The following is a 14,185-nucleotide window of genomic DNA, read 5'->3' on the forward strand; positions in this document are numbered from 1 at the left end:
CTCCCCTGTGCCGGAAATCAGCAACTGAAAGATCAGAGGTGGCACTGGGTAGGTGAGGGCAGGACAGTGACTTTTCAGCAGCTCTTTGTCAAACCTCACAATTCTTGAAACACATTCGTGTTTTACCTAATGGGGAGGTAACTGAGATGTGTCTTGGGCCCGCTATGCAGGTTCTCTACCACCTGAGCCACACCTGCAGCCTTTTTTGCATACGTTATTTTTCAAATAGGATCTTGTGGGGCTGCTCCAGCAGTGATTCTTCTACCCATGTCTCCCACCATCCCTGGGATTATAATATGACCACTATGCCTATTGTTGAAATGGGAATCTAATTTTTGCCCGGGCTCATCTTGAACCATGATCTTCCCAGTCTCTACTTCCCAAAGTGCTGGCATTAAAGGCATACTTCACTGAACTCAGCCAGTATTTTACCTATTTTTATTGTAGCATGTTCTGCTGCATATCCCCTCTGAGTTGCTACCTTTTGAAATCAAGTGTCTTTATCTAGCAGTAGACTTTAGGCTCTCTATTTCCCAAGTAACCTTTCTGTTACTCAGTCCACTCCATCCGGCCGCCACTTGCCCCACCAGAGCTGGCCTTGTGCAGCCCAGCACTGGCTTCCCAGATCCTTCTCTGTGGTTGGCCTTGGCTCTGCTCATTACACCTTCCTCCACTGTGACAATCTCCCTGTTCTCAACTATGACTGCCCACTCCACGTACCTCTCCTTCCCTCTCTCTCTTTTTTTATTATTTATTTATTTATTAACTGTATTTTTTTTGTCTTTTTCTTTTTTGGTACTGGGGATCGAACCCAAGACGTTGCACTTGCTAGGCAAGCACTTTGCCACTGAGCTACATCCCAGCCCTCTCTCTTTTTTTAGATAGGTCTTGAGATACAGCAAAGGCCTGCTTGCTCAGATGGCACTCTACCACTTGGGCCATACCTCCACTCTAACCCTGCTTTTTTCCTACTTATTTTAGAGATCGAATCATTGGGACTTTTCTGCTGAGGCACAGCCTTAAACAATGATCCTCTGGACCTCAGCCTTCTGAGTAGCTCGATTTTCCAGCATGCACCACCAGATCCCAGCATGCACTTTAAAAAATATTTTTATTGTTATTATAAAGGTGATGTTCAGAGGGGTTACAGTCAGGTAAAGAGCATTTTTTTCCCTTGCTTTCCCAGTTTTTTCTCCCATCCCACCCTCAAGTTGTACAGTTCATTTTCAACAAAGCGTCCAGTGAGTACCATTGTTGCATTGTTCACCCTTTGTCCCTCCAGTTCTGTGCCTCCCCTTACACTCCCAACCAGCATGCACTTTTAAGTTAATGAATTACCTAGGCAGATAGAGGACCTACCGGGGAGACGGCCAGTTGTAAGATTGTCCCATTCTTAATATCATTTCGTGTCTGGAAAACAGAAAGAAAAAAAATAAAATATGACAAAGAAAATAGGAAAACAGCATTTTTTTTAGCTTTGTTTTTGGTGGGTGTGAAGGTCCTGCGACTTGAACTCAGGGCCTGGGCGCTGTCCCTCAGCTTCCTTTGTTCAAGGCTGGCACTCTACCGCTTAAGCTATAGCAACACTTCTGGCTTTTTGGTGGTTAATTGGAGATGAGACTCATGGCCCTTCCTGACTAGGCTGGCTTCAAAGCGTAATCCTACATCTCAGCCTCCCAAGTAGCTAGGATTACAGGCATGAACCGCCGACACTCAGCTTGTGGTCATTTTAAATTATAGTGTGCTTTTCTTGTTTTCAGGTTTCCATCCATGGACAATCAGTTAAATGATGAATTGAAAATATGTGTGAAGGAAAAAAAGTTGAACTTTGTTTATTACTACTCTTGAGGCCTGAGAGCTAGCCTTAAGCTAGTGCTCAAGGCTAATGCTCTACCACTTGGAGCCCCAGCTCCACTTCTGGCCTTTTTCCTGGTTATTGGAGATAAGAGTTTCATGGCTTTCCTGACTAGGCTGACTTCAAACTGCAATCCTCAATTCTTGGCCTCCAAGTAGCTAAGATTACAGCCACCAGTGCCGGGCAAAAAAGTTGCTTTTGAACATCAGATTTTCTCCCTGTCATGATTTCCTAAACAATACAGCATAACAACCACTTATACAGCACTCCCATTTTAGTAGGTACCAGCAGTCATTTTAAGACAATGCAAATGACAGCAAACATGACTAGGCTCTATGCAAAGACTGCCCCACTGAACAGCTGCAGACTCTGGAATCCCTGGAGGGGGTGGGGGGACGGAAGAGGTGTCCCTCGATTCTGAGACCCTCTGTCCAGAAAAAGCAGCTCCTCACTCAAGAACTGGAGCTACCTGAATTAAGTATATTGAATAGCGCCGTCTCCCTGGATGGGTCCCTGGCAGGCCTATGCCACCCGTGGCCCAGCCAGTACTCACCTGTTCGGTGATGTAGAGCTGGGGGCCGTCAGCATATCGGAGCGTGTAGTACTCTGGGTTTGGTAGTGACCACCTGTGCGAGAGAAAGAGTATATATCACTGGGCTACTCCTCCAGCCGGTCCAGAATCAGCAAATAAAGCCAGGCACCGTAGGACAAGCCTATAATCCTTGGTATGCAAAGACATACATACATAGGAGGACCACAGTCCAAGGCTGGACCTAGGCCAGGATGCAAGTCCCTATTTGAAATATCATGTAGCAAAAAGAGCTGGGGGTATGGCTCATGTGGCAGAGCACCTGCCTGCCACAGTACACTGAGCTCAAACCCCAGAACTGCAAAACTAACTACATAAAACGAAAATTAATACAGTTGCTCAACAGATTGAGTGACCTGTCTGGGGTTCAGTGGAATGTACATGGAGCTCTGGGTGGAATTGTGACAACCAGCCTCCTCTGGTTTTGGGGAGGGTTAACACCCCAAAAGGCGGTACACACATTGAGGGTGGCTCTCGGATTCTACCAGGACACCCGTGGGCATTCCTAAACTGAAGAGAACCAACAAAGGATCACAGGTGTCAGGGCCTTCCCTGAGGGCAGGGCCCCATGAGGGCCCCACACAGGCCAGGCTCCTGGAGAGCCCTGCACAGGCCCTTCTAGCCTGGTGGCTTCCTTCTGTGCCAGGTGCTGCCACTGAAAATGAGGTCACTCAACCTACCCATCGCAGACTTCCTTGATGATGGATGCCAGGGGCCGTTTCTGAAAGACACACACATACACACAAAGTGAGAGAAAGGGACAGCATCTTCACCTGCAGCCACAGCTCCTCAGGCCACACTTGACGGGAGCCACAGCGGGCCACATGGCGGCCCAGGGCCCCCTCCCTGCAGGCAGCACGTGCCAGGGCCCCCACACCCCTCCCCTTTCAGCCCGCTTCTCCACGCAGGAGCATACCTGGTCGATTTCAAGGAGCTGGGCGTTAGCACCTGGCCACTCAATGGCCACTTTGACAATGTCCGATGGTGGTGGCATGGTCCCCACGAGGCCCTACGTCGCCTTGTCACAGTTACAGCTGCCTGGGAAGGAAGTAACACAGGGAACACAACTCAGTACGGAGTCCTCTAGCGCACACCACAACCTCTCCTTAGGTGGCTGTCCCTTTAGATGAGAATGGCAAGAGGAAATAGAATTAGGGCGGACCTCCTCTCACCCGTAGCTCAGCCAGGGGCCAGCTCTGCCCATGAGACACCAGCTCAGGGGTCAGAATGACTCCGTGTAGAAGAGCAGATTTTCTGCAAAGTCTCATCTTGGAGCGGAAGTGTGTGCTCTGATGAGAGTCGACAGTCCTCTCCTGGCTCAGCAGTCAGCCGAAGAGGCCAGAGGACTCAGGCAAGCCAGTAGACAGGCCCAGGCTCCCCCCAGTGTCTGTCTGTCCCTCCCTCCCTCCCTCCCTCCTTATACTACAACTTCCCCCCCCTGCCCCCCTCCCTGCGGCCCAGGGCCAATGTGGAGCCCCCTCTCTGTGGGACAAGGTCAGAAAGTGGGGACAAAAATTGGGACAGGATGGGCTGGGAAGGTGGCTCAGTGGTAGAGCGCTTGCCTTGCATGCATGAGGCCCTGGGTTCGATTCCTCAGCACCACATAAGCAAGAAGAAAAAAGCCGGAAGTGGTGCTGTGGCTCAAGTGGTAGAGTGCTAGCCTTGAGCTGAAGAGCTGAGGGACAGCACCCAGGCCCAGAGTTCAGGCCCCACGACCGGACCCCCCCAAAAAAAATCAGGACAGGAGATGCTATTTCTGTCCCTACTGCTAAGGCCAAGGGCCTAGGGCTCAAGGGCTGCAGAGGGCATTGGGGACACTCTCCACAAGACCCTCTGCGGAGGACAAGGCCCTCTGACCCCTCCTCCCACCGCTCTCCAAAATCAAGGGAAATAAATCATTTTGAGCAAGTCTGGGAGAAGGGACACGTGACTGGTAACCTAGACAACGCGGTGGCTCAGTGGTACTGCGCGTGTGCGCTCTCCAGGGTCTGAGGAAGGAAGCGGCTGGCTGATGGATCATTCCAATGTGTATTTATACTTCCTGCCTACGGGTCCAGGAGCAGCCATCCTCTTAATAAAAAAGACCGTTCTGCACCTTGAGGTGTTCTCACACACTCAGTGCCTCACTAGCGGGGACTGCCACCTCTCCTAGCACACGCTCTATCATGTGGCTAAGCTGTTGCTCCTGTAACACGTCAATTTTTCAGCCCAAACAGATGTCAGTTCTCACAGCCTGATGGGTGCAAACCTCTCAGTATAACAGGGAGAAAGTCTGTCCCCTACACACCCACAAGCCTCACAAACAGGGTGGCCAATCGAGGTAGGCTGCTTCATAAATCAGCTGTCAAAAACAGCCAACAGCAGGACACTGGTAGCTCAGGCCTGTAATCCTAGCTACTCAGGAGGCTGAGACCTGAGAATCTCGAGTTCAAAGCCAACCTAGGCAGGTAAGTCCATAAGACTCTTATCTCCAATTAAACTACTCAGAAAACCAGAAGTGGCACTATGGCTCAAATGGTAGAGATCTCGCCTTGCGCTGGCTCAGGGACAGTGCCCAGGCCCAGAGTTCAAGGGTTTGCAAAGTGCTTTTACCCTTTTTTCCTCCATGCTCCCAGTAGCACTGCAAAGGAGGCAGCACAGGACTGTCACCTCATTTCCATAGTGGAACTCAAGCCAGTGCCAGTGGCTCATGTCTGTAATCCTAGCTAGTCAGGAGGCTGAGATCTAAGTATCTTGGTTTAAAGCCAGCCCAGTGCCAGCAGGGAAATCTGTGAGACTCTTATCTCCAATTCCCCAGCAAAATACCAGAAGCAAAACTGTAACTCAAGTAAGTGGTAGAAGGCCAACCTTGAGCAAAAAAGCTAAGGGAGAATGTCCTGGCCCTGAGTTCAAGCCCAGTACCAGTGCACACATGCTACATGTGAGCACGTACGTACACGTACACACACACACACACACACACACACACAGTGTGAGGCTCAGAGCTTGGTGAAGGGTTATGATCACCAGCAGGTCAATGATAACGTGGGACAGAACTTGATGCCACTTTGACCAGTGTCACCACCCCCATACCCATGAGCAGATTGAAATTGTTGTTCATTCCAACCACATCAAGCCATCAAGCCTACAGGGGTTGAAGTGAGCTGGCCCGATGCTCCTAAAGCCTCCACAACCTGTGCAGCTCCAGGTAGAATCTTCTAGGTACCCAGGTACACAACAGGCCAGAAAAGAAGCGAACCCACAGCACAGCTTCTGGAGAAGCGCTCTGCTGCAGTGACGGAGCACAGGGCTCGTACCAGGGGTCGGCTGCCACAGCAGGATCCTGCGTCCTCAGTGCCCATCTGCTGCAGGTAGGAGGCAGGGCTGCACACAGGGGAAGGCGGAACTTACATAGAGTAAGACGCACCAAGCTCTGGCGAATACGTGCATGTACACACACATATATAATACAAATACACAGCGAGCCACTGAGCAAGTCTTGATTGTTCCAAAAATTCACGCCCCTATTAAAGCATGAACATGTACAGCTAAGCAGATGGTCTGAAAGACACTAACGAGCCCCCATGCTCAGCCACTCTTGGTACCCACAAAGCACGGGTAGTATATCCCAGCCCCAGCCGACAGGATGGACCTCCACCTTTAGCTAGACTCATCTAATTCTTTCTCTGGAACCGAAAGGACAGGGGTTAAAGAAGAGGAGTGATAATGGACACTGGAGCACCACTCTGCTAGAAGACTCCAGAAATACACAGCCAAGCAGAATCCAGGAAGCAGAAAGCACAAGACCCCAGTACAATTAAGAAGAAGGTACTGCAGACTTCCATGGCCATACTTCCCATGCCCAGGCCACCTGAACTCCCCACTGCACCCTGCCAAGGAAATCCATTCAGCTACAGGGTCTGCATGTCTGTTCACTGCACCTAAAAAGCTCAAGACCAAGTGGGACATAAGCTCTGAAGGCTTTCCATCTACAAGGGAGGTCAGCAGAGCCCCCAGCGTCACTGGCCTTCAATGACCATACTGAGTGGGCACTTCCTTGACTCTGGCTGGATTGAGAGCAAACCCATGTAGAGCGGTGCTGCAATGATTCTGTAGTACTTACTTCTATCAGCTAGCCCAGCGAGCACACAACCTCGTTCCTCATATAGGAGGGGAGGCTCAAGTTGCAATGGGTGGACACACTCAGCCGCCCTCATCTTCTAAGCCCATTGCCAGGGAAGGGATCTATCAGCTACACAAGTACTGGGTTCTCAAGGTTTTGTGCTGCCAGTTAGTTCCCTGCCCTCTCTGTGGCCCTTCCTTGGGGTAGGAAGAAGAGGAGGATGCTAGCTAACCATGCTCTCATGCTCAGGGCTTTATGTATATTAACTCACTCAATTCACACAGCAACCCTGTAGCAACAAGATAATGGAGGCACAGGAAAGTCAGGGGGCATCTGCAGAGTCCAGTGCTGGCCAGTGTTACCCCACAGATCAATCCCAGGTGGTCTGCTGGTGTTGGGACTCCAGTAAAAGCAGGCAGCTCTGCACGGAGCCACAGCAGTGCTCTGCAGAGGTTTGTTTGTGTGTCTAATGCCAAAGCAGACTGATACAGAGAACCAAGCAAGACATCATTGCTGTTAAAAAAGAAACAAAAAGCCTCAACGTCCAAAGAAGGCTTCCTCTGGCACTACACCTGCTACTGAGCCATAATCTATGTGCTTTGATTCCCTCCCTTCTTTCTGGGGTTTTATTTTATATTTGAAGACTAGGTATCCTAATGTAGCCGAGTGGCCTCCAACTTGCAACTGTAGCCCAGGCTGGCTTCTAACTCACCGTTCTCCTGCCTCAACCTCCCAAGTGCTGGAATTACAGGCATGTCCTATCATGCCTAGCTGTGTTCTTTCATTCTTCTATATCTTTGTACATTCTCTGCCTCCATTGACTGTCAAAGAGCTTCAAAGGCCAGCTCAGATGCCAGCTCCCCTCTAGCATTCTTAGCTTTCTTCACCTTCCCCCAGCAAGGGCCAATAGAAAAGGGACACCCCCCATGCCCCCACCCCCTTCTCAAGGCATTCCATCCACACTGCTATGACAGACCTTGTTATCCTCCATTATCCATTACCCAGCTCTCTTCCTCCCTGGCCCCTCCCCCGGAAAGGCCCAGCCCTGTGGTGTCAGGATCAAGCTTGGCATCTGGTGTGGTTAGGCACAGGAAGTAGATGTCTGCCACAGACCAGGACTAGCTCCCAGCAGTAGGCTGCTGGGCTGCCTGCCGTTCCCTCCACATCCCATCACCTCCCAGCCACACGGCTCCTCCGTTTGTAATTGCGTTTGTCAGCCTCACACAGCACAGTCTTCCTGCAGGACCCCACCAGCACTCTGGAGTCTAGTTAAAAGAGAGAACATCTCTTCCACTTTATCCCTATGGAAACATGTCCAGATAATCAGTATTCCCAGCATAGAGGCCTCCTTGAAGCAAATCCTCCCTTCCAGCATGAGCTTGCTTAACTCTTCATTTTCACTTTAGAAAGGAAGTGGAAATTAGGTCGAAACAACTGAATAACATTGCAAAATTCTCAGGGTTATAAATAGCCATGTGCTCTAGCACTCGGCAGTACTGGAGTGCTCTAGCAGAGGGCCAGGAAGGAGCCCTGCCCCTTCCCAAGCCAGCACCTCTCCCCCAGGCCGGGGCTCTCCCCTTTCCTCCCATCTTCTCTCTCTTATCTGTCTCTTTCCTCAGTCATGCAAGGCAACTCTCCCAAGAGCTACTACACCCCCAGCCCCCTCCCACTCTCTGTACAGCCCAACAAACACAACAATAATCTGGAACATTCTAAAGGCCATGGAACAGGAGAGGCCCACATAGATCTGAAGGCACGCGGCTAAAGCCCAGCTCAGGAGCCACACCACGGAGGAACAAGAGAACAGAAGAGCTAGGCTTCCTGGAGCATCTCTAAGAGGCTTCGAAGAGGTGTGATCATTAAAAACAAACAAACAACCAGCCAGTGCCATGAGGAAAGCCCTCTGGAGGCCCCATCTCAGGGAGGAGGTGAAGGAGCACTGCCTGGCAGAGAGAATTCATGATGGAGAATGCCAGAAGGTTCCAGCTCCTGCCTCCCCCGTTCCCTCAAGGCCATGGCTAGTGCCTTCTGTTCTATTCCTTCTCTGGGACTCAGGGGGGGAGGCCTAGGCAAGTCTGGTTTAGCGTGTACTGCAAACCAGGGTGAGCAGCCTTCCCAGGAAGATGACTAGAGGCCACCCCCTCCTTCTAATCACACCACCATCTCAGCGGCTCCCCTGGCCATGTTCTCTGCAGAGGTGATCCACTCCCAGGGCAGCCCCCAGTGTGTGTGTGGAGGGGGGAGTGGAGGCGCAGCTCAGGTTCCATCCTCTACTGCTGCGCTGCTTCAAAGGAGCCTTCATGCTGACCACCAGCTCTCCCAAATACAGCTAAAGGCCACTAGCTCACACACACACGCCCTGCACACCCCTCTCCTCAGAGGACAAGAGGGCACTGTGGGTGGCACATCTGCCTTGTGGTGGCGTTGGGGAGGAACTGGCTTTCCCACTCATCTGACCACCTGTGTCTCAAACCCTGCTCTTACCAGTCCACACTTTTGCCTGTGCTATTGACTCCATGCTTGTCCAATGGGCAAACACCAAACCCCACCTCCACCTCCCAGGCCCAGCCCCAGAGAACCTCACTCCTCTTGATGGCTCCCCGAGCCTCTGACCTCAGGTAAAACCAACTGCACCTTTGCTGGTTGCTCTGATCTTTTACCAATCCCTCCCGATTCCTCCAATGCGCAGTCTTCCCAGACTGCTGAAGCAGGGCCAGCACACCAGCACACGGGGATCCTGGCACTGACACAGGAGCGTGCCCTCCGCCAGCCCTCTGGATGGGAGCCTGCCTTTGGACAGGCCCCGGGGTGAGGGAAGGCCTAAGCAACGGGCCCCAGGCCAGCAGATCAATGGCTGTCATTAGACCTCCCCTACATGACGCTAAACTGGGGAGGGGGGGGGCGTCAGGTCAGGCCTCCCACTCCAGGAGCGCGATCAACCAGGCCTCCCACTCCAGGAGCGCGATCAACCTGTGGCCGCTCTCCTTCTCCTGCTGTCCACTGTCTGTAGTGCATAGCCAACATAGAGCCCACAAAAATGACACCCCAAATGTACCCTCCAGGGTGACCCTGACAGAACTTTCCAAATCCCTAACTTCAATAACCCAGGTGACAGACTCAGAGGGGTGAAGTATTGACAGACCTTTCCTTGTTTGGGAAAAGCAAGCAAACACAGGCTGAGAAAAAAAATAAACAGATGAGCTATGTATGGGTTGGTCTGTGCGCTAGTACTGGGGTTTGAACTCAGAGCCTGGGTGCTGTCCTTTAACTTTTTCACTCAAGGCTAGTGCTCTACCATGTGAGCCACAGCTCCATTTCTGGTTTTTTGCTGGTTAGTTAGAGATAAAAGCTTCACTGATTTTTCTGCTTGGGCTCTCTTTGAACCTCAGTCCCCAGATCTCAACCTCCTGAGTTGCCAGGTGCCTTGCTTCAAGGTTTAAGGAACTGTTCAACGGCTAGGCACTAGTGGCTCACACTTGTAATCGTAGCTACTCAGGAGGCTGAGATCTAAGGATCACAGTTCAAAGCCAGCTCGGGCAAGAAACTCTGTGAAACTCTTATCTCCAATAATAACAAACAAACAAAAAGCCAGAAGTGGAGCTGTGGTTCAAGTGGTACAGAGCTAGCCTTGTGCAAAAAGATCAGGAACAGTGCCCAGGCCCTGAGTTCAAACCCAAGGACCAGCACTAAAAACAAAACAAAACAAAATACCTGCTCAGAGGATCACAGAGAACACCAGCACTGCACAGGGAGAGAGCCTGGGTAAGGCAGGGTATGGCCGACTAAGAAAATACATGTGTTACAGCTGAAACCCAAAGGCTGTGGGCCAGAATCCTTCAAGAGTGGCCACAACAACCCAGCATTGTCCTCATAAATTAGGCCAAGTCCTCCCTCTCACTTTATAGAAAAAGGAACAGAGGTCCAAGAGCTGGCAATGCCACACCAGGCCACCACTTAAAGACAAAAGAAAGCCAGACCCTCCCCCCACTCTCAGCTCTCTCTCCCTCCCTCCCCTCTCTCTCCCCTTCCCCCCTCTCTTCCTCTCCCCCCCGCCTTCCAGGGGTGTGCCTTTCCCAACTCCACCTCCCAGGAAGCATTGTTGTTTAGCCATGGGGACTTGTGTTCTGAGTGGGACAGGCCTGGATTTGGATCCCTGCTCTAAAAACGTCCTGATCTGTAAAAGGAAGATGAGAACCAAGCAACTCTACTTGGCAAAGTCCTGGGAACATTAAAGCAATTAATGTATGTAAAGCTCCATCCACACATCACACCAGTCACAGAGTAAGCAAAAATCTAGCTGCATGGACTTGGAGTGGAACCACATCTCCTCTGGGATAAAAACACCAGTCCGGCTCCGGTGGCTCACTCCTGTCATCCTAGCTATTCAAAAGGCTGAGATTGGAGGATCACAGTGCAAAGCAGCTCAGGCATGACAGGCTGTGAGATATTATCTCTAATTAACCACCAAAAAGCTGGAAGTGGAGCTGTGGCTCAAGGGGTAGAGTGCCACCTTTCAGCAAAAAAGCTAAGGGACAATACCCAGGCTCTTTGTGCAAGCCTCAGTACCACACACGCACATGCGCGTGCACGTGCGCACGCACACACACGCGCGCACACACACACACACAGAACCCTCCCTGCCAGGCTGTGGTATGTTGTGGACAAAAATGAAAGGGACCTATGAAAGCAATTAGGGAGAGAAATTTCTACAAAGTCCAGGCATTTGATGGTGGCATTCTACTGTTATTACTACACCTTTGGAAGAACCAGCCAACATAGTAGCTAGTGATCTTTTCTAGTGACTCAAAATCAACAAATGCCTTAAGCACCCAGGCAGGCAGGTAAATAAACCACATAGCCTCCAAGAAGTAGGGGCTGGGAAAACTGGAAACTTCTACTGAGCCTGTAAAAGTTCAAATTCAGTTTGTTTTTTAAATGCAACTTCAGCCTGGTGCCAGTGGCTCACACCTGTAATTCTAGGTACACAGGATGGATGCTAAGATTCTGGAGGATCACAGTTTGAAGGTAGCCCAGGCAAAAAAAAACCCATGAGATTCCATCTCCAAATTAACCAGCAAATGTGAGGCATCAGTGGCTCACATCTATAATCCTAGCTACTCAGGAGGCTGAGATTTGAAGACTGAGGTTCAAAAAGAGCCCAGGCAGAAAAATCTGAGACCTTTTTTTTTTTCCCCCTTCTTTTTGTTGGTCATGACATTTGAACTCTGGGCCTGGACACTGTCCCTGAGCTTTTCAGCTCAAGGCTAATGCTCTACCACTTGAGCCACAACACCACATCCGGTTTTCTGGTGGCTAATTGGACATAAGAGTCTCATAGACTTTGCTGCCTGGGCTGGCTTTGAACCACAATCTGCAGGTCTCTGCCTCCTGAGTAGCTAGGATTACAGGTGTGAGCCACCAGTGCTTCGCTCTTTATCTCTAATAATTATAATTAATAAAAAGCCAGAAGTGGAGCTGTGGCTCAAGTGACAGGGTGCCAGCTTTGAGCAAAAAAGCCAAGTAAGAAAGAGAGGCCCGGAGCTCAAACACCAGTTATCAATAAAAATGCAACCTGGCCACAAGGCTACTTTGTAGCCCCTGGCCCACCGGTCCTTCTGTTTTTTTGTTTGTTTGTTTGTTTTTTTAACCACACATAAGGGTCATTTTGTGTGACCTGGTTTTGTCTTTCCAGTGCTTAGGTTAAGCACTGTGAAGACGAACGGTGACTTACACGCTCAAGTCACTTCTGGTGGCCTAGAACAGTGCGGGCCTCAGGGCAGGGACTCAACAATAACTCAAAGTGGTCAAACTGGAAATAAGTTTCAAGTTCCCAGCCCCTCCGAGATGCTGCCATGTGGAAGGTTTTACTTTCCATCCAGATCCTGGGACCAGGCTCACTTAGTGCAGCTGGACTGCACTAAGGGAAGTGACTGAGTCGGAGACCGATGTGCCCCACAGGGGGTTTTCCTCAGCCAGCATCTTGCTAGGTTGCCTAGTGTGGTCTTGAATTCCTACACTCCCAGCATCTTCCTGTCTCAGCCTCTGAGTGCCAGGACCACCAGCACCCAGCCTGGGGCAGGTTTTTTTCTTCAACTACATCAGATAGGCTACTTGTAGCCATTCACACAGATGGTACTGATAACACTAGATGCTATCCAAGCACGGAACAAGCTAGAACTTGTAGACAGCAGTGCCATTAGAAGAAGGCTGAACCCCTGCTTCCTGTAGAAGCAGCACAGGGAATAAAAAGAATCACCAGCCTCAGTATTAACAGCCCAGCTCCAGCAAAACAGTTCATGAGATTCCATCTCAACCATCAGCTGGGCAAGGTGGTGTGTGCCCATGATACCAGGGCTGCTGATGCATAAACAGGAGGATCACAGATCAAGCTGGGCTGAAACATAAGGCCTCATGAACACACCTCAAAAATAATGAACACAAAAAGAGCTGGTAAAGTGGCTCAAGTGGGAGAGAATCTGCTGAGCAAGCAGAAAACATGAGTTCAAACCCCACTGCAGCCTAAATAATCAGTAATTCACCAAAGGAGGTCTCAGTCCACCTTCTCCACTCACACAGTCCAGGATGACCTCGGGCAGGTGCTAACACCGTTATTTTCATCAATGGAATGTGGGTAACCACGGTTCCTTCAAGAGGGGCTTGGACACCATCAGATTTGCAGGGTCCCAGCACCGCACAGCCAGTGTGTCAGCCTTCACCATGTGGCTACAGAGCACTAGACCCATGGCCACTGTGCGGGTCAAAGTGAGAGGTGGGCTGTCCTGACTACAAAATGGGCACATCCCAAAAAGGTACTGCAAACCAATGGAGCTACCCCACCAAGCGCTGTTTCCTGTCCTTTGCTTGGTATGATAATACTTGGAATAGACAAAGTTGAAAAGCACATGACTACCATTCATTGCACCTGCTTTTATGCTTTCAAAAACAGCGACTAGGGTCTGTATCATCATCATAGTCATCGTCCTGACAGTTCTGCGATTTGAACTCAAGGCCTCACACCCAGCGCTCTACCTGGAATGACAGGTGTGTACCACTACACCCGGCCCCTGCCTGCCTCATTTTTTTCTACTGGACAGCATCCCCTTAGCAGAGTTTGGCCCCAACGTGGGGTCCCTTGCCCCACCGGTGACTAGATCCACACCTCCTTCCTCTTGACAAATCTAAGCCTTCTGTTTATTTAGTAAATATTACGGCGCCTAACCTGTGTGGGGTGCCCGGGAGGCAAGGGCGACACCGGACACTGCCTGCCTTCTTCCTGTGGGCCTCATCTTCTGGTTATCTTCGGACGGAACCGCGGGCCCCGCGCGCGCGCGGTGCGGCCTGGATCGCCGCAGTCTCCGAACCGTAAACAGACGCGCGACGGCGGCGGCGGAGCCGGGGCGGGGAGGGAGAGACCCGGGTGTTCACCGTGGGACACGGCTCAGTCGGGGACCGGGGACGCCTCCCCGGGAAGGCGCCCAGGGGTGAGGGGGGGCCGGGGGACCCCCGGAGGTCGAGGGACGCTCGGTGGAAGGCCCCAGGAAGGCCCGGAGCCCCGAGCGGAGGGGGCGGGCCCGGCGCTGACCGGAGGGTGGCTGGGGAGCCGGGCAGAGCTGCACCCCGCGTCCCAGCGGCGATCTGA

General features: G+C 51.3%; 1 protein-coding gene across 5 annotated transcripts in view; it reads right to left on the reverse strand.

Annotated features, from left to right (window-relative positions):
* Elmo2 (engulfment and cell motility 2) overlaps window positions 1–14,185 on the reverse strand; it is a 39,236-nt gene that overhangs the window by 24,532 nt on the left and 519 nt on the right. For 2 of the 5 annotated variants that reach the window (XM_013011011.1, XM_013011008.1), the window contains exons 2-5: window positions 3,361–3,482; window positions 3,125–3,165; window positions 2,409–2,481; window positions 1,360–1,410 (exon numbers count right to left, since the gene is read on the reverse strand). In XM_013011011.1, the coding sequence (XP_012866465.1) occupies window positions 1,360–1,410; window positions 2,409–2,481; window positions 3,125–3,165; window positions 3,361–3,438 (243 nt within the window). In that variant the 5' untranslated portion in view covers window positions 3,439–3,482. Of the gene's footprint in view, window positions 1–1,359; window positions 1,411–2,408; window positions 2,482–3,124; window positions 3,166–3,360; window positions 3,483–13,765; window positions 13,803–14,185 lie in introns of those variants that run through there. The other 3 variants (XM_013011009.1, XM_013011010.1, XM_013011012.1) reach the window with 3 other exon arrangements.

The sequence above is a fragment of the Dipodomys ordii genome, unplaced genomic scaffold (genome assembly GCF_000151885.1).
Source record: "Dipodomys ordii isolate 6190 unplaced genomic scaffold, Dord_2.0 Scaffold13, whole genome shotgun sequence".
Classification (NCBI taxonomy): Eukaryota; Metazoa; Chordata; class Mammalia; order Rodentia; family Heteromyidae; genus Dipodomys; species Dipodomys ordii.